The 27,926-nt window shown below is 47.6% G+C and overlaps 1 protein-coding gene across 6 annotated transcripts in view; it reads left to right on the forward strand.

Annotated features, from left to right (window-relative positions):
* Nucleotides 1-25,381, forward strand: part of LOC139061241 (neprilysin-2-like) — a 146,322-nt gene extending 120,941 nt beyond the window's left edge. For 3 of the 6 annotated variants that reach the window (XM_070540944.1, XM_070540946.1, XM_070540941.1), the window contains 6 exons: nucleotides 2,736-2,834; nucleotides 4,699-4,983; nucleotides 8,455-8,652; nucleotides 11,896-12,128; nucleotides 15,069-15,212; nucleotides 23,619-24,099. In XM_070540944.1, coding sequence (XP_070397045.1) covers nucleotides 2,736-2,834; nucleotides 4,699-4,983; nucleotides 8,455-8,652; nucleotides 11,896-12,128; nucleotides 15,069-15,212; nucleotides 23,619-23,963 — 1,304 coding nt within the window. In that variant the 3' untranslated portion in view covers nucleotides 23,964-24,099. Of the gene's footprint in view, nucleotides 1-2,735; nucleotides 2,835-4,698; nucleotides 4,984-8,454; nucleotides 8,653-11,895; nucleotides 12,129-15,068; nucleotides 15,213-23,618 lie in introns of all 6 variants that reach the window. The other 3 variants (XM_070540942.1, XM_070540943.1, XM_070540945.1) reach the window with 3 other exon arrangements.
* The last annotated feature ends 2,545 nt before the right edge of the window (nucleotides 25,382-27,926 follow it).

Genomic DNA, 27,926 nt, shown 5'->3' on the forward strand with positions numbered 1-27,926 from the left:
TATCATGCGTGCACTGCACCCGGGTTCCTCCCGCGTTTCACGGCAGCGCCTTCTGTCGGAGCAACCGTGAAGTTCGCTTAAGCCTTGTTCCATACACGCAGAGTCCCAAGTTGGCGTCAGAGAAGTTCTTTGAAGCGCGGCACATGCCCCGTGTCCCATAGAAGTGGCACATACTTACTCAAATTGTCCATATCTTCAGACTGTACAACCTTAAGGGTGGACGCACGTTTTCTTTTAGACTGCTCTTTCTCCGGAATGGGCCTCTTTATTTTTGGTGGGATATCTGTACAGCCGGAAAGAAAGCTGGTCTGAACATGCCCGGAATGCTATGCGGAAGACTATACGGGAAATGAAATAAAACGGTGGAGACAAAGTTTGCTCCCTGTGTACATAAATCCGGATCGATATGGCCAAATGACGATCCTTTACTGGTTCGGAGTCCTGGTGTCAGAAGAGAACGCTGAAATTTGATGATGTTTAGTGTTTCTTTCGGTGTGTGTGTGTGTGTTGGTAACTTCGCAACACCTGCCTTTCTTTTAAAGACAAACACAAAAATAATAATTTACATGGGCGCAGAATATTTCGCGGCGAAATTAGGCATATTCAAACCATGGCGATTGATTGATTGATTGAGTAACTTTTATTTTACAGTCCTGCAGAACGCGTATTAGCACGTCGCGGGCCGCTCCCACGTGACCTGCTTTTATTACCTATCGAATATTGGTAGCAGTAATCAGCGAAAAAAGGTATACGTGAAAACAACACTAAGTTTTCACACATTCGCGAAGATTTTCAACCTTTATTTTACAGAAATTAACGAACTGTTTCACGACCAAGTCAGTGTCTACACGCTCCCCGAATTGCCTAAATAATGGTGTTTATTTCGGTACTCATTCAGTGCCATTTCGCTGGGCATGCAGTTTTTTTTCTTTTTGCGGGCCAATAGGCTGTAATTTGAAAGCTGATAGGATGACAAACATAGATTATTTTCAGAGGGCCGCTTCCTTGGGAATCAAGGTATCGAATCGTCATGCTAACGAAGAGGGTTGAAAAGGCAGCTACACAACAAGTGACAGGAGATGGGGTTTATGACAAAAGGCGGAAAGGTTGGTCCTCAGCGCCGATATTTTGACTTTGGATTTTGGATTTTATAACCGAAATATCGTAAATACAAAAAAATACGGATCTATGCGGAGTATTCAGATTCGTAGCATCATGCTGGTATAAGTCCAATCAAAAGATAACAATATAAAATACGTGTACAGATAAAAAGCAATATAATCTTCCTTTTTAATTCGATCAGCACGACACATTTTGTGTTATAATTACACTTCAGCATAATAACATGACCTTTCAGCATATATTACAGTTATTTTAATAATGCTTAAGCGCAAGAAGCAACGGTTGACCAAGGAACGCCGCAGATTATTCGACGTTTCAACAAGAGGATGGGTCTTCGTCAAAGCCCTGATGAAGACGAACCCATTTGCCTAAATGTTGCCTCAGCTGCTCAGCGCTTCAAGCCCCTGTCTTCTTGTGAACTTCTGTCTTATTTGGATTAAGCACAACGAGAAGGACACCCGCCGTGGTTGCTCAGTGGCTCTGGTGTTGGGCTGCTGAGCACAAGGGCGCGGGATCGAATCCCGGCCACGGCGGCCGCATTCCGATGGGGGCGAAATGCGAAAACACCCGTGTACTTAGATTTAGGTGCACGTTAAAGAACCCCAGGTGGTCGAAATTTCCGCAGACCTCCACTACGGCGTGCCTCATAATCAGAAAGTGGTTTTGGCACGTAAAACCCCATAATTTAATTTTTTTTAACGAGAAGGACCTTACTTTGTTTAGCCTGAACAGGAAGGAAAGTGCAGAGAACACGAGATTGTAGCCTTTTCCTATACACATATACACTGCCGCTCAAAAACATTGCCAGCTTTAAAGCCGAACCTCTCAAAACATAAAGAAAGGGAATGGTGGGGGGGATGATTATGCAGTTATGCAGTCGTACGCCATCGCTGTTGTTTTGTAGGTTTTTAGAAATCTGGAGGCATGATTTGACATTTCTTAAATTGAGGCTGACCGAGAAGGATGGAGAGGGGTCTCGAGTGCCAGCACTTGTCGAGCGACTGGAGAGGGCCTCTCTGTCGTGAGCGTAGCTCGCCTACTCGTATTGTCAACATTGAGGCATCTGTTCGCTTCTACCTTGGCCTAACGCTGCCATGAACGGCCATTTACAACTCCTGGTGCACTACACAACATTTGGACGAGGCCAGGGGCCTTTCAAGCGCTCAGTAGTCGCACTAAAAGAGTGTGCCTAGTCAAGGGGCTAGATGGATGCTCGTCTTGCCGAGTGGCTTACTAAAAAAAAAAGTGTACAATTAGTAAGGTCACAGACAAAGTCAAAATTATTTTACCTTCCGGAATTCATACGAGTTCCTTCAGAGCAGCAGACACTGCTGGCTGTATCCGCTGCGTCTTGAACAAGGAACTCGCATGCGTTCCGAAATGCCAAATCTAAACAAGACTTCGTGAGCGACGTTACTTTTTCACTATCCTTAGCAGTATATCTGATATTGTGAATTAGGCACGTATCTATTAACAAAAAATAATAATTAAGAGGGTGTTGAAGTCGAATTCGAGCTGCTGTCAGCACTGAAAAAATAACAATGAGGTGTGCACCCCTACACAGGTTCCGTATGCACAAAGAACGCTCCTTTGTTTCTTTTCTTTTTTTGCAGTCATCATATCTCTCAACAAGCACATGAGTGTAGGGTCCTCGTTCGTTATTGGAACGATTGAAGACATGGGACTGACAACAACACCCCTTGTCACGTCAGGTGAGTGTTACGGTGTCGTTTCATTTTAACACGAGAGTAGACGTGATTACGATAAAGAAAGAAACTGCTCGTAAAAATATCAATCGCACTGCTGGTCGAGAGGGACGCCAGTGCAATATTTATCTATTATGGCCACAAATAGTCGGCCACAAATGTGGCCGACTATTTGTAGCCAAATTTTAGTCGGCCACAAATGTTAACGGAACAAGAGTTCCGCTAAAGAAAATTTCTAGGCCAACGGCAACGAAATAATAGACCGCATAAAAATCCTTGTTTCGCATAGCGTAGATACCGTGCAAAGTTCTAAATTTTAAATACAAGTGGAGGGGTCACGAAGAGCCCACTTTTGCGAGATAGATGTCTTTCATATCGAAACGGAAAAATTCACAGCCGATTTAGCGGTAAATGCGAGAAAATGTGGTAGCATTAGGTCGCACCTCTTTGAAGTCCCGGATCCATGATTCAAGCTGCGTTCACGACATTGCAAGGTGCTGTTTAATAGGTTAGGTTAGGGCAGCGGACAGTGACCGGGGCAGACCACCGTCAATTGCGCGCGCACACCGCATATACACCGCACACGCACGCACACACACATACACACAAACACGCTTTTCTATGCTCTCCGATCCCCTCTCTACCAGGTGACCGGCTTCGCACACTTAACACACTTACACTTTTCTTCTGTTTCGACACTTCTAATGTTAACGCGTTAAAAAAAACGCGTCGCATACTAGTTCCTAGCGGTGTGATTTGTTGCCGTTCTGCCATGTCACGGCTGGCTGCAGACTGAATATCATATCATATATCATGTTTCCCTTGGTGTCAGTGTTTGTCGGCTTCTTACGATATGACTAATAAACATCGGGCCCATCGGTCAACCCCCTTCTTCTCGTTTATTACATAACGAGGATCACGAGTCTGGCAATATTGATGCCTTCAGGTAGCATGTGTGGGTTTACTGACCGGTTGCCTTCCCACAAAAAGGTCATGTACTTGTGACATCTGCGGCAGAAAGGATGTTCCACATATGCGGCCAAGGTCTGTGAGTGGTGGCGCTGGTTAACACTCGCAGGGCTTTACTAGGAAACATAAATACTCAAGAAAATGGAAGGTGAAACGGCGCCGCGGTAGCTCAATTGGTAGAGCATCGCACCCGAAACGCGAAGGTCGTGGGATCGTTTCCCATCTGCGGCAACTTGTTTTTTCGTCCATTTTCATTTCCATTAATTTATTGTTTCTCTATTTCATTTATTAAGCACAAGTAATTTCCCCTAAATTGTCATTTGTGTCAGTGTTTGTTGACTACTTATGATATGACTAATAAAAAATCGGGCCCCTGGGTTAACCCCCTTCTTATCGTTTCTCACATGTTGATTGTTTTGTTTATTTCTCGTGAGCTCTTTTAGCTGTATTGTTGCCGTTAGTAGCATGTTTTTTTTTTTACGTTCGTTCTGTATCCGAAATGTCTAGACCAATACGTTGAAATCGTCAGCAGTAAAGGCGCGTCCAATCAAATTGCAGCTGCGGCGCGAGTGCTGTTGGGCTATATCGAACCAACACCAACACTGAAGCCGTATTCTCTGGAAAGTATGGCGCTATAGCACGCCTATATAAATAAGGTGGATTTGGCTTGTGAGGTCGGGCTATACGACAACCACTGGTGCACACTCACTGCTACCGTTCACACTTAAATGTCGTTTCCGCTTTAGGGACACAAGTCATTCACCCAGTAAAAAGCTCAATTGTTTATTCTATTACCTGCTTTTATTTCTGTTTCTCCACTGTCACTCGTATTCATCGCGACAACGTTATAAACAGTTTGTCCATTTCGAGCCTTACGCACCACGGCGACCGCGGTTTGCAGCCCAATGGGAGGAGATGTTCTCCAAATACACCAACGGTATCTATGGCGGCCGCGACAAGATCGCTTACCAGAAAGAGCTGCTCTTGGTTCTTGCGGAGCTGCTTGGCTCGCCGGCCACGGGTCCCGCTGGGCTGCGCTGTCTCGTCGCCTGGAGCCTGTTTCGACAGCTGCTCTCATACGCACAGCTGCCACAGGGTGCCGGCGATAAGGAAACGCTGTACGTCTGCTACCAACGAGTCAGCGACGTCATGGACCTGGCACTAAACAGCCACTACCTTCAATCAGGTGAGCTGTCGTTGACACGCACGAGCAACCACTTTCCGCCATCCGGCTGGTAGCTTTAGAAGTTCAGAAGAGGGTTGGGAGTAGGCTAGCAAAATTAGACGTGTGGTGTCGGAGGGCCTCTGGGTGGCTACGCCGTGGTGAGGCAGTGAGGTAGTCCAGGAAGTGGACAGGCCCAGTGGCCTTGCTGTGGCACGGAGGGCGTAGTGGTGACGGCGAGTGCGCTCAGCGAAGACTCCGATGGATATGAACGTTGCCGCGCACGCGATACGGTCGAACTGAAAAGGGGCGTCCGCGTCGCTCTGCTTGCGGCCGGAGTGGTGGACGACGCAGATGTCGAATTTATGAAGGCGGTCCAACGGTCGATCCGAAACGTCGGCCCCACGAAAAGAGAGGACAGCTAACACATAGCGTGAATATCAGTGATGACGTAGAATGAGTGGCTGCTGAGGGACAAATTTTGTTAGGCCATAGACTGTCGAACTGATATCACGTTCGAGTGACCGAGAAGTTGACCCCCGCCTAATAAGCATGACTTGCGTACGCAAATAAGTAGCCTTTTCAGAAACGGCAGGCTCGGCTTGGGCAAGGACAGCACCGAGGCTGGCGGTGCTTTGCATATGTGTGCACTTCGATCGAAGCAGCAGGATTGCACGGCGCAGGAAAGGCGGCGAAGTGAGGACGCAGCGCAGCCTAATGCAAGAGTCGTCACAAGCCGGTGCACCCGCGCAGAGGTTACTAGGGTCGCTCTCAAGCTTTATAAGAATTCCGACGATGGAATCAATGTCCCGTGTGAAGCAACGGAAACAGGAAGAACGTCCTAAGTGGTTTATAAGCGCTTTGACGGAATTCGACTTCGTAAACTCGGTTAAAGCACGAGGCTTTTTTTGGATCAGCGAGGACGCCGTCTTTGGAGGCAACTTGAGCGAGTGTTAATTTGTGCGCCGTCTAGCGGGCAGAATGGCACCTCTTAAGGTTTAGCTGAAGACCAGCCCTTGAGGCAGCGCAAGAACGGTTCAAGGGAGATCTTACGGCAGCCTATATCTGCTCAAGGCACTAATAGAGGTAAAAGGGAATCAGTACAAAAGACCACGACCTTGCCTATGCAGCTATGGCAAATGATTCACCTGAGGCTATGTCCACCTGTTTCACCTGAGGCATATGCTTCACCTGAGGCAAGATGTCCACTTCGTTAACATGTGCGTTCCTTTCGTCTTTCCTCCCGCGATGTGTCTTCGATATTTTGTTGCGATAGTAATCATATGAACACTCCAGACGAACTTTCAACGTCGCCGTGATGTTTCGTATTAAGTTCAAGCGAACAACACCGTGGGCTGAGCGCCGTATACTGCGGGATCGAGAGAAAACGTGACGGTGAGCTGAGAAGGGCTTGGGGATGCGCGCTGTCTTCCCGCGCACACACTTTTGAATGTCCCGTGATCAAGCACGTGCTGGAGCAGACGAACGCGCGTCTCCACCTCTAGCCTGGCCATAGCCGCGCGTGGCTGTCCGCGCGGATGAGCACAAACGCGGGCAATGCGCCGTGTCATGGACGCACACCGTACTTGAAGGTAATCTACGGGGCCAAGCCAAGATGGCTGGTGGTTTCATAGGCGCTGTTTTCCCGCACTTATGTTGGCGGTCTTGTAATCTCAAGCTTCGGAGACGCGGTGAAGCGAGAAGGAGCATGAAATGTTCGCTCTCCCGATGCTCTTTATCACGCCGGCGTTGTGACAGCGAGCGCTCGCAACCTTCAAGTTAGATCAGTTCGTGCGTTTCTGTGCGCACGTAGCATTTAATTGGTGATCGAATATTTTGCTGCAACTTATAAGGCCGGCAAAAATATGATTCAAGTAATCGTCTAATAGATTGCTAATTTTAACAGTTATTTTAATTTCGGGTGGGACTGCGACTTTCTCCGACTTCACACAGGTCTCTGCGCACGTTGCACTAGCATTATTTATCTGTTTCGCAGTGTATGTTTTACTTAAACTTATGTTCGTATTTTGCTTTATTCTTTTTCTAGGTTGATGTTCTAATTTACGTCGGTGTTCATCAACGCCATTTGTTTGCATCTGTTCGCTCTGACAGATCTTTTCTAGACTTAAATGATATTTTGCTTGATATGTTAGTCATCCTTCAGAGCTCTCCCATCTCCTCATATATGCGGTGTCCCTCGGAGACCTTCTAGCATAAAGTTGGGTACAAAAACTGCTAGAGGGAACTCTGGCGCTATAGTTTCTAGGAGTGCTACAAGCATAATGGTTCATCCAGCATGGAAATGCAAGTTAGTACTTGTATTTGCCACAAATTTGTGCGTTTATCTTCAAACAGCTGTGTGACTTTGCAGCTTGATGGTTTTCAACACAATTCTGCATTATTAATACAACTCGCAATCGTTTTTCGTGTGAAGAGAGTCTTATTGTCTCATGCATATTGAAAAAAAAAAAATCAGCAGGGACACTTAAGACTGCTTACGTGTTGGAATGCGAAAGCGTTATTTATAATCGCTTAGGCGAAATGTTTTTGATTTGTGTTTTCGAGGTGTATTAAAGTTGTTTCTGGTGAATCGGTGAGTGCGTGTTTACGTATACGTTATTCATTGGCCGGAAACAGTCGGACCGGTTTGTTGCAGAACGATGATTTTTTTGTGCGTGTGTTCTGTTGCTCCTTTCCTCTGAAGCGTGCTTCCGTGGGCGACAACGTTTCACGGCTGCCGCTGAGGTAGACACTTCGGAGAGCATCCCAGTACACACATCACCGACGCAATCCGAAGGCAGCGACGTGAAGCGTGCAATGACGCACACACTATAGGTCCACCTCGTTTTATACACTTATGATTTAGCCTCGAGAGGGCATTGTGGCAGACACAGTAGACACAGTGCCGACGAAACCCAAAAAGCAAGTGATACGTGGGAGGCAGTGACGGAAGCAGTCACGTGACGCGTATCGATGACGCACGCACTAGACAAAACTTTAGTCAACCATAAGCGTGGAGCCACGGCGGCTTCGGAGAAGGGTACTAGTCTCGCACCATGGAGGCCCGGGTTCGATTCCCATCCAGACCGAAATGTACCAACTTTTCTTTTCAATTCCATTAATTAACTTTGTTCACGGAAACCCGCCTGACAAATTTGACGCTAAATGGCCGTCGGCAATTTTCGGTACCATCTTTGCAATCGCGCCGCCGACGACAACGCCGGGCTTTCACGCAGTGGGGCATATAATGCTTTCGCATTAAAATGAGATCGCTCCGAAGTTTAGGACAATGAACGCACAGAAAAAAGCACAGTAAACAAAGTCGCAAGAACGTACGAAGCCACAAGAACGAAGGACACAGAAATCTACGTCCTAACTGTCATTCCGATGGTAGCTGAAAGATAGCAGCGTCCGAGTTCCCTTTAGTATTCAATAGGAAACACTCTATGCCTTGTAGTAAATGAATAATTAAATAAATGGTCTCCCACCACGCAGTGGTGAACTACCATGCAGTGTACAGAGCCTTGGACATGTTTGCCAGAATCCGCGAGGCCTTTGGTGCAGCGATACGGAACTCCAGCTGGCTCGTCGGCCATGAGCGGCACGTGGCCCTGCGGAAGCTGGCCAACATGAAAGCCCTTGTTGGCGGCCCTGAGCATAGGTGGGACGAGCACTACGTGGAGGAGTACTACGGTCAGTATTCTCCCGATATATACTTTGTGTTTTGCGAAACAAGTTCGCCTATGTGTAACTGATGAGGCGTCATTTCGTTGGGAAATCGCTGCGGGCTACGTTTTCAAAAAAAAGCCCCGCATATGTGTGCTACGGAAGGCGAAGATTACGACGGAAACTCACAGCGCCAACACTTTCACGCTGAAGCTATGCGAAGTGGTGCTAGTGGTATTCAGATGTTTGTCGGGCCGATATAATATATACCAACAAACGCCAACGCTCTACAAGTTTTAGGCATAGTTAAAATGTCTTTGATTTGCTTAGGGTGGTGAACTATTTGATAACTACTTTGCCTAGCAGAACGAGATCAAGGTTAGGAACAATATTAGGATCAATATATAGAAAGCGTTTGCTTGAGTTATGACCGTAAATCTACTGAACTTTGACGTCTAATCAAGACACTTGAGTGGGATAGTTCGGCTTGCCGCCCAAGGGAGCCCCAACCCGGTGCAGCGTGGTTAAAGGGCTCTAGTTATTTGTCGGAGACGGCAAATCCGTGCGGATATATTTACAAGTGGGGCAATGTTTCTTCAATAGCATTGCAATAGATATTGCTCGATTCGCAGCAGTGTGGCTTTAGAGAATGTCGGTCAAGAATTGACCGTCTCGTGCTCACCGAGGCAAATATTCGTAACGCTTTTGACCATACATTGTTTTGCTTGCCCACATATGTACCACAAAAAGGGGTGCGCTCTATATATACGATGACACGCTACGCGCATCCTTGAATTTAGTACCTCTTGAAGAAGACGAAATGCAGGGATTATGCTTCTAGTAATACTTCCAGTAACTAGACATGTTTGCAACGGGCTCGTCGTTTGCAGACGCCCTCGCCAAAAACGCAGATGTACTAATGGGAAAACATGATGTGCGCTCAGTCTCTTACAAGTGGGCTAGCACGTAACTTTGCTTTCTTCCTGCTACGAAATTCTGGTAAGGAATCGGTTTCTTCCTTTTGTTTTTCCTTGCCCGGCACCCTAGTGTCGGTCACAGAACACGTAGAGGAGAGTACTAAGGCATCGGAGTGTAGCATAGAGGTTAATGCTTACGAAATTGAATAACCAGTGTAGATCTAGCATGGGAGTGAGGGGTATGTACAATCATCATCCTTCTTTATCCGTACGCACCATTTTAAGCGCATTTTCGCTAGTTCTATGCAGTGCTGCATATTTCTCGTTGGGTTGTGTCTCATGGTGCTGTATGAATGCGTCTTCGATCCAAAGCATATATTTGCTCATTATATTGGCCGTGTTAAGTTAAGCATTTATATTTCAGCCTTCGTTGTGCCGGTTAAGTCTGATGGTGGCTGTACCGTCGTTAGCAAAAGCAAAACTCCCAGCATTTCACGAACCACGGTTGGGCATCTCATGACAAAGTACTTACTATTTATTTTAGTTTCAGGCAGACTCATATGGCTGTATGACATCCTAAACAAGAAACGACGACGTCATTTTTGATAGCTTATGAAAAATCAAGGTCAAAACCGTAAGCAGTGGGGGACAGCAGCTTGTAGGCTCGAGAGTACATATATATTGGTCCGCACTTTGCTATTTTGGTTTTGAGCAACCTTCTCGTTGCTGTATATAACCTAGCTAATCTGTCGTCATAAGTTTGTCACGGAGCCGTGGTAGCCTAAATTAGCCTGAAATGTCCACTGCTCCAACCGTTCCGAAAACATTACATACAAGGAGAGCAGGTTAGGCATTAAAGAGTACTAACCCAGTTCAGGTCTAGCGATGCGTGCGCTGTAAAGTGGTGACTTCTTAAGTGAATGCACTGCAAATTATTTGGCAGAATAAATTAGTCTTGAACTTCAAACATTGAACTTTTATTAGAGAGTAGTTCTGCGGCCAACAGCCAACACAGTTGAACCACAAAGAACAACGAAAAGGGGCCGCAGCGTGCCTTCTCGACGAAGCTTTTTCAAATCGCATCCAGGTACTGCAGTCATCATTCCCAGTGCGGTTGAACAATTATAGCGTCGCGTTTAATTCCTGCAGAAATAGTAGATTGAACTGAATGTAGTGTAGGTTTAACTAGCTGACATACCAAGCATCCACGTGATATTTTTTTAGAGCGCAGCTCTTAGTGCGCTTGTTCCTGCGTTGGGCGTCGGCGTAACCGAGCGAGTGAGCACACTGAGGGACGAAAGAGCGAACGCGGAGCACGAAGCCGGTGATAGCGAAGAGAACGCGAGGAGGAAAGCGGAGGAGGGGAGTATATTAAAAGAGGGAGGAGGAAAGCAGAGTGCCGCGCGATTCTACGAGATGGCGACAAAGTAGCGTGCGCCGTAATGCGTTGGTGACGTCATTACTAGGGTACGCGGCGAGCGCTGAGCGAGTGCGTCCACCAGTACCATATATGGAGACAAAACGCTGGCGTGGGCTTCGGACCCACATTGCATGCGCTACTTCGCCCGCGCCGACGCGCCGCTAGAGAATGCGCATGAGAATGCGCTCCGTGCGAGACACGTGTGCCTTCCCGTGTTCGCGCTTTCTTTCTGAACAATGAGCGACGCAACCGGTGTAATTCAAGACACCTGAGGAGCTGCGATCAAATTTCGCATTAGGGAGCATCGTAATGGTCGGTGATTTTTTTCCCAAGCAGCGTCGACTGCGGGCGCCTTGTGCAAGACTCACGCTATGACGTCATAGACCGTGGCAAAATAGAGAGCGCTCCAACGAGCGGCAGAAGGGTGCGTGCGAACAGAGAGAGTTTTCGTAAAGCGTTGCGGGTGCCCTTTATACAGCAGCAGGTAACTGGCCAATAAACACTCGATTGTGTTCTCAGAAGAGTCGTGGTTCGGGAGAGTTGATTTTCCATTATTTTTTCTTAACACCAATGCAATTTAGAATGAGTCAGGGAAATTTTTAAAAAGAAACACGGCACAGCCCCTCCCCGTTTCTTCTCGAATTTTTTTTCTTACCTCATTTTGGGTTGAGATAACAACAAGAACACGTCGCTGGCTTGGTATATATATAGCTCCAGGCATCAGTAAAGGCTACCAGTGTCGAGGTCAACTCTGTGCAGTGAATTAATATAGAATAATCGTGGGAACTCTTGATTCCTAAACCCCTGATCGAACCCCACGGTTCTCCTCGTTCTTCCCGCCAATCCGTGCTGCGCGATTCCGCAGCTCTTTACGCAATTGCTTGACGTACAGAAACGGAAACTGCGGGCGGTGCCCCGAACGCGCGCATGCAGAGGGGCACCCCGACTCGCCGAGCGACCGTTTCTTCGAGGCGTGGCTCAAGGCTCGGTCGCTCTGCGCCCACCGCCGCTGGTCGGACCAGACGAAGCTGGTGTTCGACGTCGCCACGGTGAACGCGTACTACGAGCGCGAGACCAACGTCGTCATCGTGCCGGCTGCCCTGCTGCAGCCCATATTCTTCTTCCCCGACGGCAACGAGGCGTACAACTACGGGAACCTCGGAGATGTGAGCCGCCCTCTGATTCTGCCGAACCGGTTCCTCGGCGTTATAACGCTGCCGAAGTCTCTCCCATTGGCCAGCTCTCAGTAAAAAAAAAAAAAAAAAAACCGCCGGTGATTTAGCGGCAAATGCCAAAGTAATGCGTTAGGATTAAGTGACACCTCTTTTAGGTCACGAATATCCATGATTTCAACCGCGTTCACCACATTGCGAGGTGTTATTCAGGAGCTGTTATTCTGTGTGTGTGTCGACATCACGCCAAAACGAGTGATGTTACACACACACACACACACACCTATATATACATATATATATATATATATATATATATATATATATATATATATATATATATATATATATATATATATATATATATATCCTGCGGGTGGGACGCGCACGCCAGATAAGCACCAGCTCACTAGTATGGAACTTGTTTGAGGGCGCTGCTTTAGGACGCGGGAGGATGGTTAGCCACGTGGTATCTTCCATGTTTCGTGGGCTTTCTTTGTTCACCGGAAAAAGAATAAACGGGCGAAAAGTACCTGGCTGACAACATGCCAGCTTTAGGTTTCTTTCAATTTCCTACAAATGCTCCCTCTATATAGCCTCCTAAGACCGCTCTTGTGCGATAAATTCCACATCGCCTTCAACATTTCTTTTTTTAAAGTTTACTCGGAATCAACTACTCAAAACGTTCGCTCTGGATATCAGTCTCAGCGCATGTGGCACTGTACAGAAGTTATTTACTCGGATTGTTGTAATCCGCTTTAGATAAATTTGACTCCAAATTGATCGAGACCTCCGTGTTGTCGCAAGCGGCGGAAAGCAACCTTAAAGTGCATTTGGAGTTCTTTGACATTGAGTCAATATCGAAGATGCAGCAGCAACGTCACAATATACTATACGCATAGCTCCATCATCGTCTCTACGTTTAGGCAATGAAATGCGCAGTTTTTACCATATAACAAACGTGAAGAGATGGCTACACCTTCCACGTGCGTGAAGTTGCAGCTTTTGGCATCTAATAACCCGTGGTATTTAAATTTATAAAAATTCACGTTCGTAACATATATACGGTAGAATAAAAACCAGCTTTAAAGGGAAACATGACAAAATCACAATTTTGTACCTTGCTGAGAGCATTGCGCATGCGTCGGTGGTTTGATGTTCGAGGGGTGATCTGTTTTCTTTTTTTTTCAAATATATGCAACTTACTAGTTCAGCGTTATGTTGTCTCCTCTTGCCGTAGTGTTTCTGTCTTAATTTTTTTCGCTGGTTTTCTCAAGTTTCATTTCGAACCGACTGGCCCAGCAAGCAGCACACTTCAAAGGAAATTAAAGAGGAAAACTGTTCCTTCGGTATCAGTCAGTAACCCATCTACAATACCAAAAACACCACTATTGCCACGATAAGACGCTCGGTAAGCTCGAAAACTCGCAATAACAAAATACGGCTGGCGACGCCTCGTTCAAGTTCCCGCGTCAGCCCGCTGTGACGTCCTGGATTTTGGCAGCATCTTCTACAGGGCCCAGTTAATTGCTTAGTGGTAAAGATAGACTGCATTATGTTCTAAAGGAGCTAAAGTTTGAACGTGGCGACTTTCGGGAACTTTTGCGGAGACAGCGCGTCCTAAATACAAAAAGAAGAGATGCTTTGAAATCTGTGACGTCACAGTGAAGAACAGACGTTAGAGATTAGGTGCGAAATTTAAAAAAAGAACTGAAACTCTGACCTTAATTTTCTCTTCTAGTAGTCAACTTCTGGTATCGTAATTAATGACAACAGAGTTCGAAACGAACGCGTTATCCGTATAAAATGATTTAGTGTTCTGCTTTAATGTCCCTTTAAGAGCGATTATGCCCCACAGCTGTATTAGTCTCAGGAGGATAGCGTACCGACAGGGCAGCTGGGTAAAAAGCACCGAAATGAGGCCGATGAGTGGCCGTCGGCGTTAGTTTTCCCCTCTTTAGATATTGCGTAATGTTAACTACTCGTTTACTGCGCATGTGCTTTCCGCTCTAGCGCAACGCCGCGCTTTGCGCTGTCAATGCTTCATCTTTTTGAGCGAAACTGCCATTATATTTATGTCCTCTCCGAGCAGCGACCAAACGCGTCTTCCATTCAAAATAAACGATTGGTCATCGTAATCACGAAACGAACACTCACTATCAATGCTTAAGACAAAGGCGCGCACAGATGCACCAGAGGAGACGAGCTGTAACGGAGAAATGACATGAAATGGCGCGTTCAGAACACTACGAGCCGAACACCTTTATGACGAGGTGCTCGGGGACGGTAGAGCCATTCGTTATGCATGTCACTTCGTTGCAAAGGTCGCCCATCGCACAGGTCACAATAGAATTGGGACAGAATTGCTCCTTCGTTATACCGGTCATTTCGTTGTAAGAGGCGTTCGTCATAGAGGCGCTCGGCTATATACGTTTTTGAGGCGGACCTCGCCTTTCGAACCTTTCCTGAGTTGCCGTGGCTGCTGGATGCGGCTGCTGTCTTGTCCGATAGCTGACGCTTCGAAGAAATTGAATTAACGTTCCCCACGTTGGGATCGCGCCTCGGGGCCCCAGCCCGACGCTCACACCGTTAGGCCACAATCGCACGTACGCTTCTATCGTGCCAACGCCCATACTGTTTCTCTCTGAGATTATCTCCGCGTGTTTCACATTGAGCAGCACGAGTGCGCATGCGCGTGCGCCGGTTTCCTTTTTGTCAAAGAAGCCGGAATGAAATGGGAAAATTTATAGTATTTGATTAATCGCTTCCGGGAAGCTTCGCTTTCCATAGATTCCAAGATATATGCTTTGGATCTGCATTAAAGAAAAAAAAAGTAAACGTGGTGAATTATACCATCCCCAGGTGAGCGTTTGGAGTACCGCTACTCTGCAACGAATGTTGTCTGATGTCGAGTGAATTTTTTTTTTTTTGCAGATCATGGGTCACGAGATTATGCATGGTTACGACATACTAGGAGTGCAATACGACGACAACAACCAGTTCAAGCCGTGGGACACTCCGCTGTCGCGCGAGCGCTATGTCCAAAACGTCATGTGCCTGCGCGGATCCCACGCACAGGTTCGTCCGTTGCACTGAGTGTGCTACTGCGAGTGTGCATCTGTGACACTTCTATAGAAAAAAAATAATTTATCGCTATAGCATAGAGACGGACTATAGCGAAGGGGCGCGCACCGGAACATAATAGTTCCGTGGTAAAATTGCTGGCGGAAAATCTAGTTCAAGCATACTGCAAGCATGGATTTTCGGCAAGCATGAGAAACAATGCGGAGTACGAACATTTGCGTAACTTCCGCTCTTGTGGCTTCGAATGACCTTGTAGATTTTTATGTCAGCGTTTTTCAGCAACAACCTTCTTTAACATTTATTTTTTACCCTTCACTGGATTGCAGAAAGTACAAATATAGTTACCGAAGACACAAAATAATTACGTACGGTGTGTATTAATAGTAGCAGCAGTAGTTATATTTGTCATACATCATATAGATTCAGCGGCACGCATTTTCGAAAGCGCCACAGTTTATTCGTGTTCTGAAAATTACGCAAGAAATAAAAAAAGCGAGAACGTAAAATGCTTGACCTGTCTATAGTAAACTTCATGAAAGTGTCACGAAATGCAAGTGTACCACAAAGAAGAAAGCAGAATGCGTAATGTGGTTGGTCAAAAAAGCTAAGCCTAGTTGTGAAGAAAATTTGTTATTAAAAAACTCAGCATCAGATTAATCACGGAGAGACCGAAAAAATATTCATGTGTATATGTTGCGATGGTTGACGGGCGGAGGCAACGCCCCTCCCGTAGTGAACGAGACAATCGTTCCAGCCGAAGAACGCCGGGTTTATTCACGCTCGGAAATATAAAGAAAAGATAAGGGGAGAGGGAAGGTGTGACAGAAAGAGTGCGCACATGCGCACTGAAGGAAATAGCTTGCTTGTCATGTTCATGGGTTACCGCATTTCTTCACCCTTAGTAACCAAGACGCACGACAGGTTTCTTTAATCGTGTGGAGCGACGTAGCTCCTGAGGTTGCGCTTCTGGTATTTTCTCAGGTGTTTCAGAGGTCCTTGGTTCCTTTAATACCGGGGAACCCGTTGTAGGAAGCCTCGACAGGTCGACGGCTGCTGGGGTCTCATCTGTGGTCCGCTTACGAACTTGATCCAAGTGGCGGCGGACAAACCCGTCCGCAGTCTTAACATCCAGGAGGCGAGCGCCGGAAGTAGCTTCCACAGTGCCTGGGGCCGACTTATCGCCGACGCCATAATTTCGCACATACACATCGTCTCCCGGTGCAAAGTTCCAGCTTGAGTCATTCACAGCTTTAGCAGGGCAGGCTCTGGGAGGAAAAGACATGTCCAGTCTTGTGCGCAACCGGTAACCCAATAGCATCTCTGAAGGAGAAGGGCCTCCTTGGTGTGGCGCGTTTCGATAATTGCACAACAGCCGGGCCAACGACGTTATGATGCAACTGCCTCCTATCTTCTTTAAGCCTTCTTTGACGGTGCGCACGGCTCGCTCGGCTAGGCCATTACTCTGGGGGTGATAGGGGGGTGCCCGAATATGTACTATTCCATTTCGCTTCATAAACTGCTCGAACTCCCATGCTGTGAATGGCGTCCCGTTGTCTGACACGACCGTTCGCGGTATACCGAAACGGCTAAATATTGTCCTGAGGGCATTAACGGTGTTGTGAGCGTTAGCCTACGACATGGGAACTGCCTCAATCCACTTTGTGTGCGAGTCGACGACTACCAGAATCATTTTCCCTTTGATTGGTCCCGCATAGTCGATATGCAAGCGCGACCACCTTTCGCGCGTATAGGGCCAACTTACTGGTTCTTTAGCCTGAGGCATCGGTAACGCTTGCACACAGTTGTGGCAGGTCGCTGCAATGCGCTCGATGTCGTGGTCTAAGCCGCGCCACCAAAATAAAGACCTGGCTTTTGCCTTCATAGCGGACACGCCTTGGTGGGCTGCATGTAGTAGCTTTAGCAGTTTCCCTCGCGCATTTGTCGGCACTACAAGACGATGACCCCAATAGAGCACTTCTTCAGTAACAGACAGCTCATGCCGTTTTTTGTAGATGTCTGCCATCTCTTTCGTTTCCATGTCAAAACTGCGCGGCCAACCTTCCCGTGTGTACTTGCGTACCTGTGAGAGTACCTCATCAGCGACGGCGAGTGCTTTGAGTTCCTTTAACGGCACGGCAGGCTGATCCCACTGGTCCAGGGTCAGTACAATTTGGGCCTCATCCTCCTGGTCCGCTTCGTCCTGTGACGGTTGAGGCAGGCGGATCAGAGCATCGGCATTGCATATGAATTTTCCAGGCTTATGTTGCAATCGATATCGGTAGGCCCCGAGTATGATTGCCCATCGCTGAATGCGGGCAGCGGCCATAACCGGCGTTTGCCTGTCCGCTCTTAGGAGACCCAACAATGGCTGGTGTTCAGTTATTAGTGTGAATTGCCTGCCCAGCAGATAATCTCGGAACCTCGTGACACCGTAGACGAGAGCTAATGCCTCACGCTCGATCTGCGAGTAATTATTTTCTGCGGCAGTGAGCGTCCGAGATCGGAATCCTAGGGGCCGATACTGTCCTGCAATGCGATGGAATAAAGCCGCTCCCACGCCGTAGGGTGACGCATCAGCCTCCAAAAATAGCTCTTTTGAGGAGTCGAAGTGAGTCAGCACCGGAGCTGAACACAAAACGGCTTTAGCCTTCCGGAATGCCTCATCCTCAGGCCCTTCCCAAGACCATCTCGATTTCTTTTCTAGAAGTCGGTATAAGGGGCTGAGGAGCGTGGACAGATTAGGCAAGAATTTGTTATAAAACGTGAGCATGCCCAAAAATAACCGAAGCTCCGTAACGTTTCGAGGAGTCGGAGCCAGCTTAATTGCCTCGATGTTCTTTTCCGACGGGTGCAGCCCTGCGGCATCAATTCTATGTCCTAGATACGTAACGGACGATTCTCCTAGTCGGCACTTGTCCGCCCGGAGCTTGATGCCGTATTCCCTGAAACGCTGCAGAACTGCTTGCAGATTCTTATTTGGCTGATCCTTCGCATCTGCTATTAAGACATCATCTAAGTACGCTTGAACCCCTGGAAGACCTTGCAGAACGTACTCAATCGTTCTTTGAAAAATCGCAGGTGCAGACGCGATTCCAAATGGCAGTCGATTATAGCAGAAGAGGCCCTTGTGTGTATTTATAACAGCTAATTTACGCGAATCTTCGTCTAGAAGAATTTGGTTGTAGGCATCGCGTAAATCCAAGATGCTGAACTGCTGTCCCCCGCGAAGCGTAGCGAAAATGTCGTCTACTACGGGTAGAGGATACCTTTCCATTTCACAAACCGGGTTCAGTGTTACTTTAAAATCTCCACAGATGCGAACTGTCCCATCGCTTTTCAATACAGGAACCACCGGGGTGGCCCATTCTGCATAAGAAACAGGCGAGATAATGCCGGCGGCCACGAGTCGGTCTAACTCGGCGGAGACCTTGTCTAACAGAGCGAACGGAACATTTCTTGCCTTGCAGAACCTTGGTGTTGCTCCGTCCTTTATATGCAGCCGTGCGGGTGGCCCCTTGATGAGTCCCAAGCCCTCCGAGAAGAGGTCAGCGTACTGCTCCATCACGGGTGCTGCTCCTTGGCTCTCCAGCTTCACTTCGGTTGACTGCGACGTGATCTGAAGAAGCGGCGCCCCTTTTATTTCGAGTTTCTGCAGTAAGTCACGGCCACAAAGGCTAGGGCCTTCGCAGTTCAACACTACGAGATTGCAATCAACTGTCGCAGACTGATAGGAAGCTTGCATTTGCAGAACGCCCAGCACTGGTAGCTTTCCAAGGTAACATGACAGGGTTAGCGCAGCCTCACAAAACGGTGGCCACTTATGACGATGAGCTTCGTATATTGCTTTAGGCACCACGCAGACAGGCGAACCGGTGTCAATTATCATTTTCAGCGGAATTCCATTCCACATGACAAGTTTCTGTATCGGCGGAACCAGACTTTCATTACTTTTTACTGACCATATTTGCAATGCATTGCTGCCGCTGTCTTCCATTTCAGCTGAACATTCGGTTATCGCCAAGGTTCGTTGGGCGGGAACTATTCGCGAGCATACTCTCGCCAAGTGACCTTGTCGCCCGCATTTGTAACACCGGCGCCTTCGCAGCGAGCACGCAATAGCTTGATGCCCTTGTCTGCCACAGCATCTACATTGTTGCACTGTCATACTCGGTTCATTCCTTGATATTGCGGGTTCCCCTTTCCGCTGAAAGTTGAGCGCATCGATGGCGTCACCTTGACTGCTTATCTGTTGCGAACCTAGCTCTGCGCTTTCTGCTGCTAGAGCAAGTGCTTCGGCTTCCGCGAGAGTCAAATCCTTCTTCGCTAGTAGCTGTTTCTGCAAGTTTTTCGACCGCACTCCGCAAACGATGCGATCCCTCAGCATTCGCTGCAACATCGAAGAGAAATTGCAGTTATGGGCTATTCGACGAATTGCTACGATAAACGCCTGCATAGACTCTCCTTCTTGTTGGCTTCGATGAAAGAACTTGAAACTTTCCAATATCTCGTTAGGAGATGGATCATAGTGCTCATTCAAGGTTGAAACGACTTCTTCATAGCTTAGTGAGCTCGGCTTTCTAGGTGCTACTCTACCGCAAAGAATTTCCACGGTTCTAGATCCTAACGCCGCAACCAACAAGGCTCTCTTCTTGGCGTCGTCTGTAACCTCGTTTGCTTCAAAGTAAGCGTCCACTTTTACGAGGTATGCGTTCCACTTATCTGTGTCCTCTATGAAATCCGGAAGCTTGAGGGCCATGGTCGCGGCTGGGCTGATGGGCGTCTTCGTGTCGTGGCTGGTGCCCGGTCGCTGTTGCGTATCCGTGGGGGTTCTCGTCGCCACTGTTGCGATGGTTGACGGGCGGAGGCAACGCCCCTCCCGTAGTGAACGAGACAATCGTTCCAGCCGAAGAACGCCGGAGATGGCCTGAGGGGCCATCGTCTCTGGCCTGCTGCTCTATGCATCGGTAAAAATGGGAAGAGGAAAGAAATGGAGATAGTGCGGATGCCGATAGTGTACAGTGAAATGTGCGCGCGTTCGATGTGCATATAGGACGTTACAAAACACAGGGGCCTGTCACGCAGTAGTACACAGAGCTGGAGGTGAGACAGCGTTAGCATGAAAATTTCTGAAGACACTGTTTCAAACTTTCTGAAGACACCGACGCGAGCACGGATGGATGGATGGATGGATGGATGGATGGATGGATGAACGGACGGACGGACGGACGTTCCCTTTGAAACGGGGCGATCGGTTGCGCCACCAAGCTCCGAGTTTGTAGCACCCGCGATCGAGGCGTCATCTTGTGGCACCGCGCTCTACCAAGTGTGGTGAAAGAAGCGGAAGTACTGAAAGCTTTTCAATAGAGGTGCACCCATTCGTTTGGTGCGCGCATGATGCGGTGATAGGTGCGCAATAATTGAGGGCAGTGGGGCAACACTCCTCTGGCAGCTTCAACTTACGCGCATTGTTCGCTAATAGAGCTTTGGAATAGAGATGCCGTGCTAACAGACAGTTCGGAAATGGCGAGCTCAAAGTTATCGGGTGCTGTCTGCGCACAGGAAGGCTCGGGTCGCGCGCATGCGTAGTGATACGGATGCTTTTATGGACGTTGGCGCACATCGCCAAGGCTGGTCCTTGTTAACCACGGAGGAAGGAAATAAACTTGGAGAGAGAGAGAGAGAGAGAGAGAGAGAGAGAGAGAGAGAAAGAGAGAGCATTACGCCACGCAGCGAGCCTTGGCAAGCGAGCTCTCCGGGAAACCTTTCCCTCGAAGTGTCATGCCAACACGTGACAACCGAGACTCAGAGTATTGCCTAAGAATATTTGTCTCTCTCTACTTTTTAATCGATGCGCACTTGTTCGATTACCCTGCCGAAGATCTGCCTCCACAGTGGCACCAATGAAACCTCCCGTGCGCCCTGACGTAACGATCCTGTTTTATGCCGACTTGCTCGACATCAGTGTTGCGCAATGCTTCATCCTAGTTAGATCTTTCCTTCGGCTTCTTAACTTTTCGGTGCGTCTTGCCTTGACTCCTAGAGGACCCGACACCAGGTCTGGACATTCCATATGAACAGTAACGTTCATAAGTCCCCACTAAAGCGCGTTGCTGGACTAATTAGTTCATGACTTTGCCAGAATTGTGGCAGCGCCAAATACGAGAAACGTCATTATACCAACACGGACAAGCGCACCATGCCACTACCTATGCGCATGCCTATATAGTCCGCTTTCTTCTGAAAAAAGAAAAAAAAAATCTGGAGTGCATGTGCCTGTCCGTCTTGGTAGGGTAGTCGCTTGTCTTTTGGTGTTCCACATTTGTGGTCGAAAAAAAGGAAAAAACAAAGAACAAAAGGTGCACTAGCAATCCGGTCACGATCGCGCCTGCCAAATATGACGCCTACGCGAGCCACGAAATCAGCCGAAGGTTGTAGCAAACGCCCGCACATCGCCATGGCAGCTATAGTCGGATACAACTTTAGAAAAAAGGGGGCGTTTACTCCTCCCAGGCAGATGCACACGAGCATCCACCAATGGGCGCGCACACTGGACCGACGTCATGCGCCGTACGGCCGGTGACTTCGCCGCTTCGGTCATCTGGGCGGGGCCTCCCCTTTTTTCTAAAGTTGTATCCGACTATAGTCTACTCGTCAGCAATTGAAACGTACCGTGCATCAAGGACGAAAAAAGGAAAGAAGGCGGAAGGGGAAAAAATGAAAGCAGGCGGGGCTAGTGACGTAAATGTCACTAGGCTTCGATATGGGCGAACACTAGAAAGGAATGCGGCCTGCAGGTGCTGGTCAAGGCAACGGGAGAGGAGCCTCTGTATACGGCGAGAAAGCTGGCTCGCCTTTTCGCCGTGCAACCTTGACTGTACAAGCACTGCATTTGCAAACCCGTTTGAAAAAATGATTACCGTGGAACGCTCCCACGACGGCGCTTTACATGTTTTAGTTTACCAAAAAGTACAGTGCGTGCCACAAGATGTGTCCTTAATTTATGGTGACCAAACGCCAAATCTTCAGAAACTTATGCACACTAAAGCTCAGCACCTCGCTGCGTTAACGTCTCACACTGTGCAAGCGCCTGGTTTTGGTGTTTGCAATTTCCGCACAGCTTGTGAGCGGTGTAGTGCAACAGATATAGTAGACCGTTTCAGAATAACGGGTCCCTGACGATTAGCACATCGCCACAGTGCGTGCGCCGAAACCAGACGGTATCTTTGGGTTTGGGTATTCGCACTCCCCTAACGCTATATTTCAAAGCTAACGCGGATGCCCTAAATGCCCCAAACCTGCTTTAAAGCGTCGTCGTCGTGTCATCTTCGCCGCGAGTGTCCCAAACACGCGTCAACTCCTCCTCATTGAAAACAATAAACAGTCAGGTATACATTTCATTCTGTAAAATATCACGGATTGGGTTATTTCATTTTTTTCCTCTCTGACATTGTTTTCATTTTCCTTCCGCGTGCAATCGCGTGACGTTAACGCAAGCCGGGATGAAGTACCTTCCACGCGGGGCATAGAGACCGCGAACGCAAAGCGGTCACTTGTTGCGGTACACCTTAAGCTCTATAGACCCCTGTTCTAAACCCCCCTAATAACTACATGAGGTTAGGGCTGTGGCCTCATTTCTAGTGCGTAAACATTGCACGAGGTTGCTCGTTACGTAGTATGAAAGTAAGGGCTATCGCACGCATTGCCGTTTGTAGTACAGCTTATAGTTCCCCTTTACTTGACCCTAACAACTTAAGTAATCACTACACTAACCCCCGTATGCAGAGATGCAACTTAAGTCGAAGCACATGCTTGACTTGATCCGAGTGACGCCTATCGGGAACGCGCCGAAGGAAACGCAGTGAGCGTCTTTGGGCACGTTAACGCCAGGCGTCATCTAAATCAAGTCAAGCATGTGCTTCGACTTAAGTTGCATCGCTACATTCGGGGGTAAATCTTCGCGTCATATGTATTCCAACGTGTAATATAGATCTGCACAAACCTTGTAAGGCGAAAGCCTTAAGTGCCTCGTGGGTCGAAAAATCCGTTGTCCGCGGTGCTAACGAAAAAATTACCGTCCGGCTTTACGGCATTAAAATTGTTGGTGCCACCATTGATAGTCGTACCCACGAACTTGGGTGTTAATTGAGGCGGGCTTAAATAGGGCACAGCTAATTGAGATAGGGTCGCTTTGCCATGCACTCAAACCCACGACCATTGGTGGCACAAAACAAGTGATAGGCATAGTAAAACGCATCCGAATGAGAATATCAGGTAGTTTAATGAATGTTTCACGAGTGCGCAGGCTTTCGCCTTCATCCACCTTATAGCGTATGCTAAAGTGACTGTCAACTTTTCGTTGTCTGTTCCTTTCTTTCTTTTCGCGACGCCAATTGCCTGCAGGCGCTACGCCGCAAGCGCCACCTGGCGCTCAACGACACGGTCGACTCGGAGAACCTGGCCGACTTCGTGGGCACCGCGACCGCGTACGCCGCCTTCCGCAGCCTGCCGTCCTACCAGCGGCACTGGACGCTGTACGGACTGCACCTGACGGCCGACCAGCTCTTCTTCGTGGGCCGCTGCACCAAGACGTGCCGGCTGGCCGAGGCGACGACGACGACGCGCTACGCGACCGCGAGCTCGCGCTGCAACGTGCCCCTCATGCACATGGAGGCCTTCGCGCGGGCCTTCCGTTGCGAGGTCGGGACGCGCATGAACCCGGCGCACAAGTGCTCGTTCTGGGCCTGAGCGTTTTTCCGCGCGCGCCGCTTATACATCCGGCACGAGTCCCTGCCGGCCGATCGTGTCTCGTAACCGCTATACGATCGCGTCTCATATTTATTTTTTTCGCTGAACACGGGAGTTGGTATACATGCCCCATTGCACGTTGTTGCTTTTGCACTCCGTAATAAACTGAACTCACGGTGTAACATGTGCGGCAGAGGGTTCGATGCTTAGAAACTTACTGAAGGGAAGCGTAGGAGTGGCGAGGTGAGGGAAAACAAGGCGAAGAGGACGAAACAAAAGGGCGAAAACAAGGCGCTATGAATGAGAAATCGAAAGGCGCGTTGTTCTGTTTGGAGCGCGAAATCTTGCACAAGTTACGCGAGATGAGGAAAGTACACGTAATAGGTTCTAGTTAATTTCTCTTCCATTTTACACACCAGACACGTAGCAACCCGCCCAAGAGCACAGTTTTACTGATCTAACCATTTTAGGTTAGGTTAAACGGAAGACAGAGGAGCCAAATACATTATGCGCAGAACGAATAAACGTTGATTGAGTAGAGTGAGATTCTGGGACAAGAAAAAGAGAACGTATAGACTAGGGCGGCAGATAATGAGGTGCAACGGTAACATTAGGAAAGGTACGAGTATATGGATGCTCTTCTTTTTTTTTTTTTACGGTGCCGACTACGTATTCTAGAAATTGGGGGAGTTGCCAATGGCGCTAGAAGCCTCAGAACTACGCGCGCCGCGGTCGGCGCATGCCTTCTCACCAGTTGCAGTCCGGTTAAATATATCCAGAGGCCAATGGCCGACAACCACGTGTACACTAGGAAAGCATCTATGTTTGCACTAATAATTTGAGCAAGCCTCCGCCGCGGGTCGGCCCGGCACTGCACTATATTCGGGATGTTTTTCTACTCGCGGAATCGATAGTGGGGAATCGATAATTTAGCCCTTAACAGCTTCGCTCTAAAGACTCCGCTTTGGTAAATCTGTTCCTGGTGCTCAGGGCAAAAAACGGATATAGAGATGCTCACTGTTGTTTTTGACAGCGAGTCTAGGTGAGAATTCTGGGAGCACCACGCAGTCACCAGATTCTCACCACGAGAATGATGATCGCGATCACTGGACCACATCTCATTGAACAACGTGGACGGAGGAGCCTGAGCTGCTGCATGTAGTAGTAAAATTACACCTCTCACTTTTTGAAGGGAGAATTGGCTTCGCTTTATAACGTTGGATTTAACATAACAGCTCCATAACACAATGATGCAAAGACACACACACACACAGAAGACAAGACACTACTACAGTTGCTCAAAAGCATCGATCGTCTTTAACTTTCTCAAGGAGTGCAGCAAAATGCTCAACAAGTGTTGCATCAATGATGCGAAATATTTGTTTGCCACTATAAACAGACGGTGAAACGTGGTTGTTTGGCGCCCTCCCTGTAGAATATTTTCGTGAGGTGTGTCATCACTAATTTCAAAGCATTTTTTTATACGCTTGTGTTGATTGCACATGAATAATAATAATAAAAATATTTGTGCAATCGTTTACTTCCACGCATCGTTCATTCACTTTTTTTGATATGTTTGGACAGTTCTTGCAGAATATTGTCATTTCCTAAGCGTCTACATATACCCCATTAATTTTGCATTTCTGTACATAATAATAAAGTATAGCGTTAAGGACTCCGTGTTGCAGAAAATACAATTTCGGGGTTGCGCGTCCCGCGTCGACCATCGTTTCGCAAAAACTCATTTCGAACCCCGCATAATCTATACGGCACTAAAGTTGATCATACCTTGCCTTACGTTCTTTACAAAGTTGTGCCTCGCAATTTGGAGAATGACATCCCCCGAACAAATGTCATGAAATAAAACACCGATAGCGCATGCCTTTTATGTTAAATATTCTCAGACTGAAATATCAAAAGTCCGAAACATTAACAGGGGATTGGCCCACGGATGAGGCTGCGGTTCTACCAGAAAGCTCGCCTTCATGCATAGCTTTCACCGCCAGCGCTTCCCGATAAAGATTACGGCTATATAAGCTGCAGCTTCACGGAAGCGTGAGAAACAGTCAAGGATCTTTGAATTCCGTTGCATTCCACAATTTTAAATGCGAAGCTTAAGCGCCCTTCCATTTTTTTAATGTCAACTGTACCTACATGCATGTTACTTAAAAAACAAAGCAGCAGTCTTGTGCGACCCTGCGCTACCACATTCCTTTTTCAACGAAACTGTTTCTTTCGAACAGTTGCAATAAGCATTACAGTTGGCAGCATTTAAGCCCCATACACTGTTTATAAACGTTGCCCCAAACTCGACCATATGAAACTACACATAATGCTTTCGAACACTTGTTGAGGAATTCCTTACGAAGGCAGCTTTTTATCGACACGCATTTTATACCCCGCGAGAAGATTGGCCATAATGTTCCCCACAGTTTTGCTGAATGTGACATTGATGGCATTGACAGCTTTACCAGGGCAGCTGATTAACGTCTACAATTTTCTGGAGCACTCGCACATGTAATTTACTGCAAAGGCCACCATTTATCGTACACACTTTAAACATTACTTATGTATCACGCATAATCTACCTCTGCCGCTCATTTTTCTCAAAGTAAACAAGGGGCCTTATTTATTTCACTGAGGACAGCGGGGAAACCTACTAGGAACATCATATAGCTAACGTGGTCCGGGATTCGAACCCGGAACAGACGCTTTTCGGGGCGGTCGTTTTATCATCGAAGATAACCGGGAAGCTAGCAGATCGCAGCACAAGGCACAGTTGTCAGAACAATTGACGACTAGATGGGTAATCGAAAACTGAAAGCAGTTGTACCGTTCATAGACACTAATCAACAGGTACCATCCCTAACCCCCCCCTGAAGAACGAATGGTTGCACATATGAGACCAACTGCTCACTGCAGCGCTTTTACTTAAAAGAGTGCCTAAAAAGATTACCGGATATATTTAATATTTCACAGCACGTAGATCTTCAGCAGGCGCACATTCTTGTATTTACTTTTTCTTGTGCTTGAAAATCTGCATGCTCTGTATAAGAGAGTAAACTGAAGAAGGCTTACTGGAAAGACACCTTCGTCAACACTTCTACGCAGTGAGGCTGAGAGAGACCGGAGATACCTTTTGATGTGAGGCTTATAGGAGATATAAGTTCTAGCGCTAACGTTAGCAGAAGTTCTTTGCTGTAAAACGCGGTGATAGGCGCTGCTCTGAGATAAAAGAATGAAAATGCCACAAGTCACAATATGGCACCGGCCAACGGCAAACAGTGTTGTGCGAAGAAAAAAAAAATTGTCTGCTTTTTCCACATCTCATTTATTACCTAAGAGTGTTTAGAGTGTTTGGCGAACATGTCATTTTTGCTCGTCGCAAGGACACTACTTGAACGCGTTGTAAAGACGAGGACAAAAAAGGAGACATTTTTTTCCCACGCCTATGCTACGCTATCAGCTAATGGCGTTCAAGATGAAGTAAATAATTCATTTCGCCACGGTTGTCGAAAGTGCCAGTATGCAAAAGCGAAAATGAGGGCGTAAACGATTTTCTCAAGGATCGGTACACGCTGGAGGACATTTCACGGTTGTGCCAGCCGTTGGGTTGTGTGCAGGACGCGAAAGGACAAAAAAAAAAAGGAGAGAAAAAGAAAGTTGCATTTTACAGAATGCGCGCTCAGCTTGCCAATCACAGGTACAAAAAGGACACAGTCGTTCTAGGGAGGGTTTAGGTGGTTTCGTAGAACTGATGTCGTTATAATGGATCAGCAGGGCTTCAAGGGCGTATGCTCCATTGTTGGTCGGACAGAATGAGAGCTTGAGTGCAAAGGTAATATTGAACCGGGACCATGGTTTTGCTACACGAAAGGATACATTGCACCCTGCTACGGCTGGTAACCACACCGTTTGCCCCTGAATCTTGCACGGAACGCCGGCCAGAGGATTATACGATTC

This window comes from Dermacentor albipictus, chromosome 6, assembly GCF_038994185.2.
Source record: "Dermacentor albipictus isolate Rhodes 1998 colony chromosome 6, USDA_Dalb.pri_finalv2, whole genome shotgun sequence".
Taxonomy (NCBI): domain Eukaryota; kingdom Metazoa; phylum Arthropoda; class Arachnida; order Ixodida; family Ixodidae; genus Dermacentor; species Dermacentor albipictus.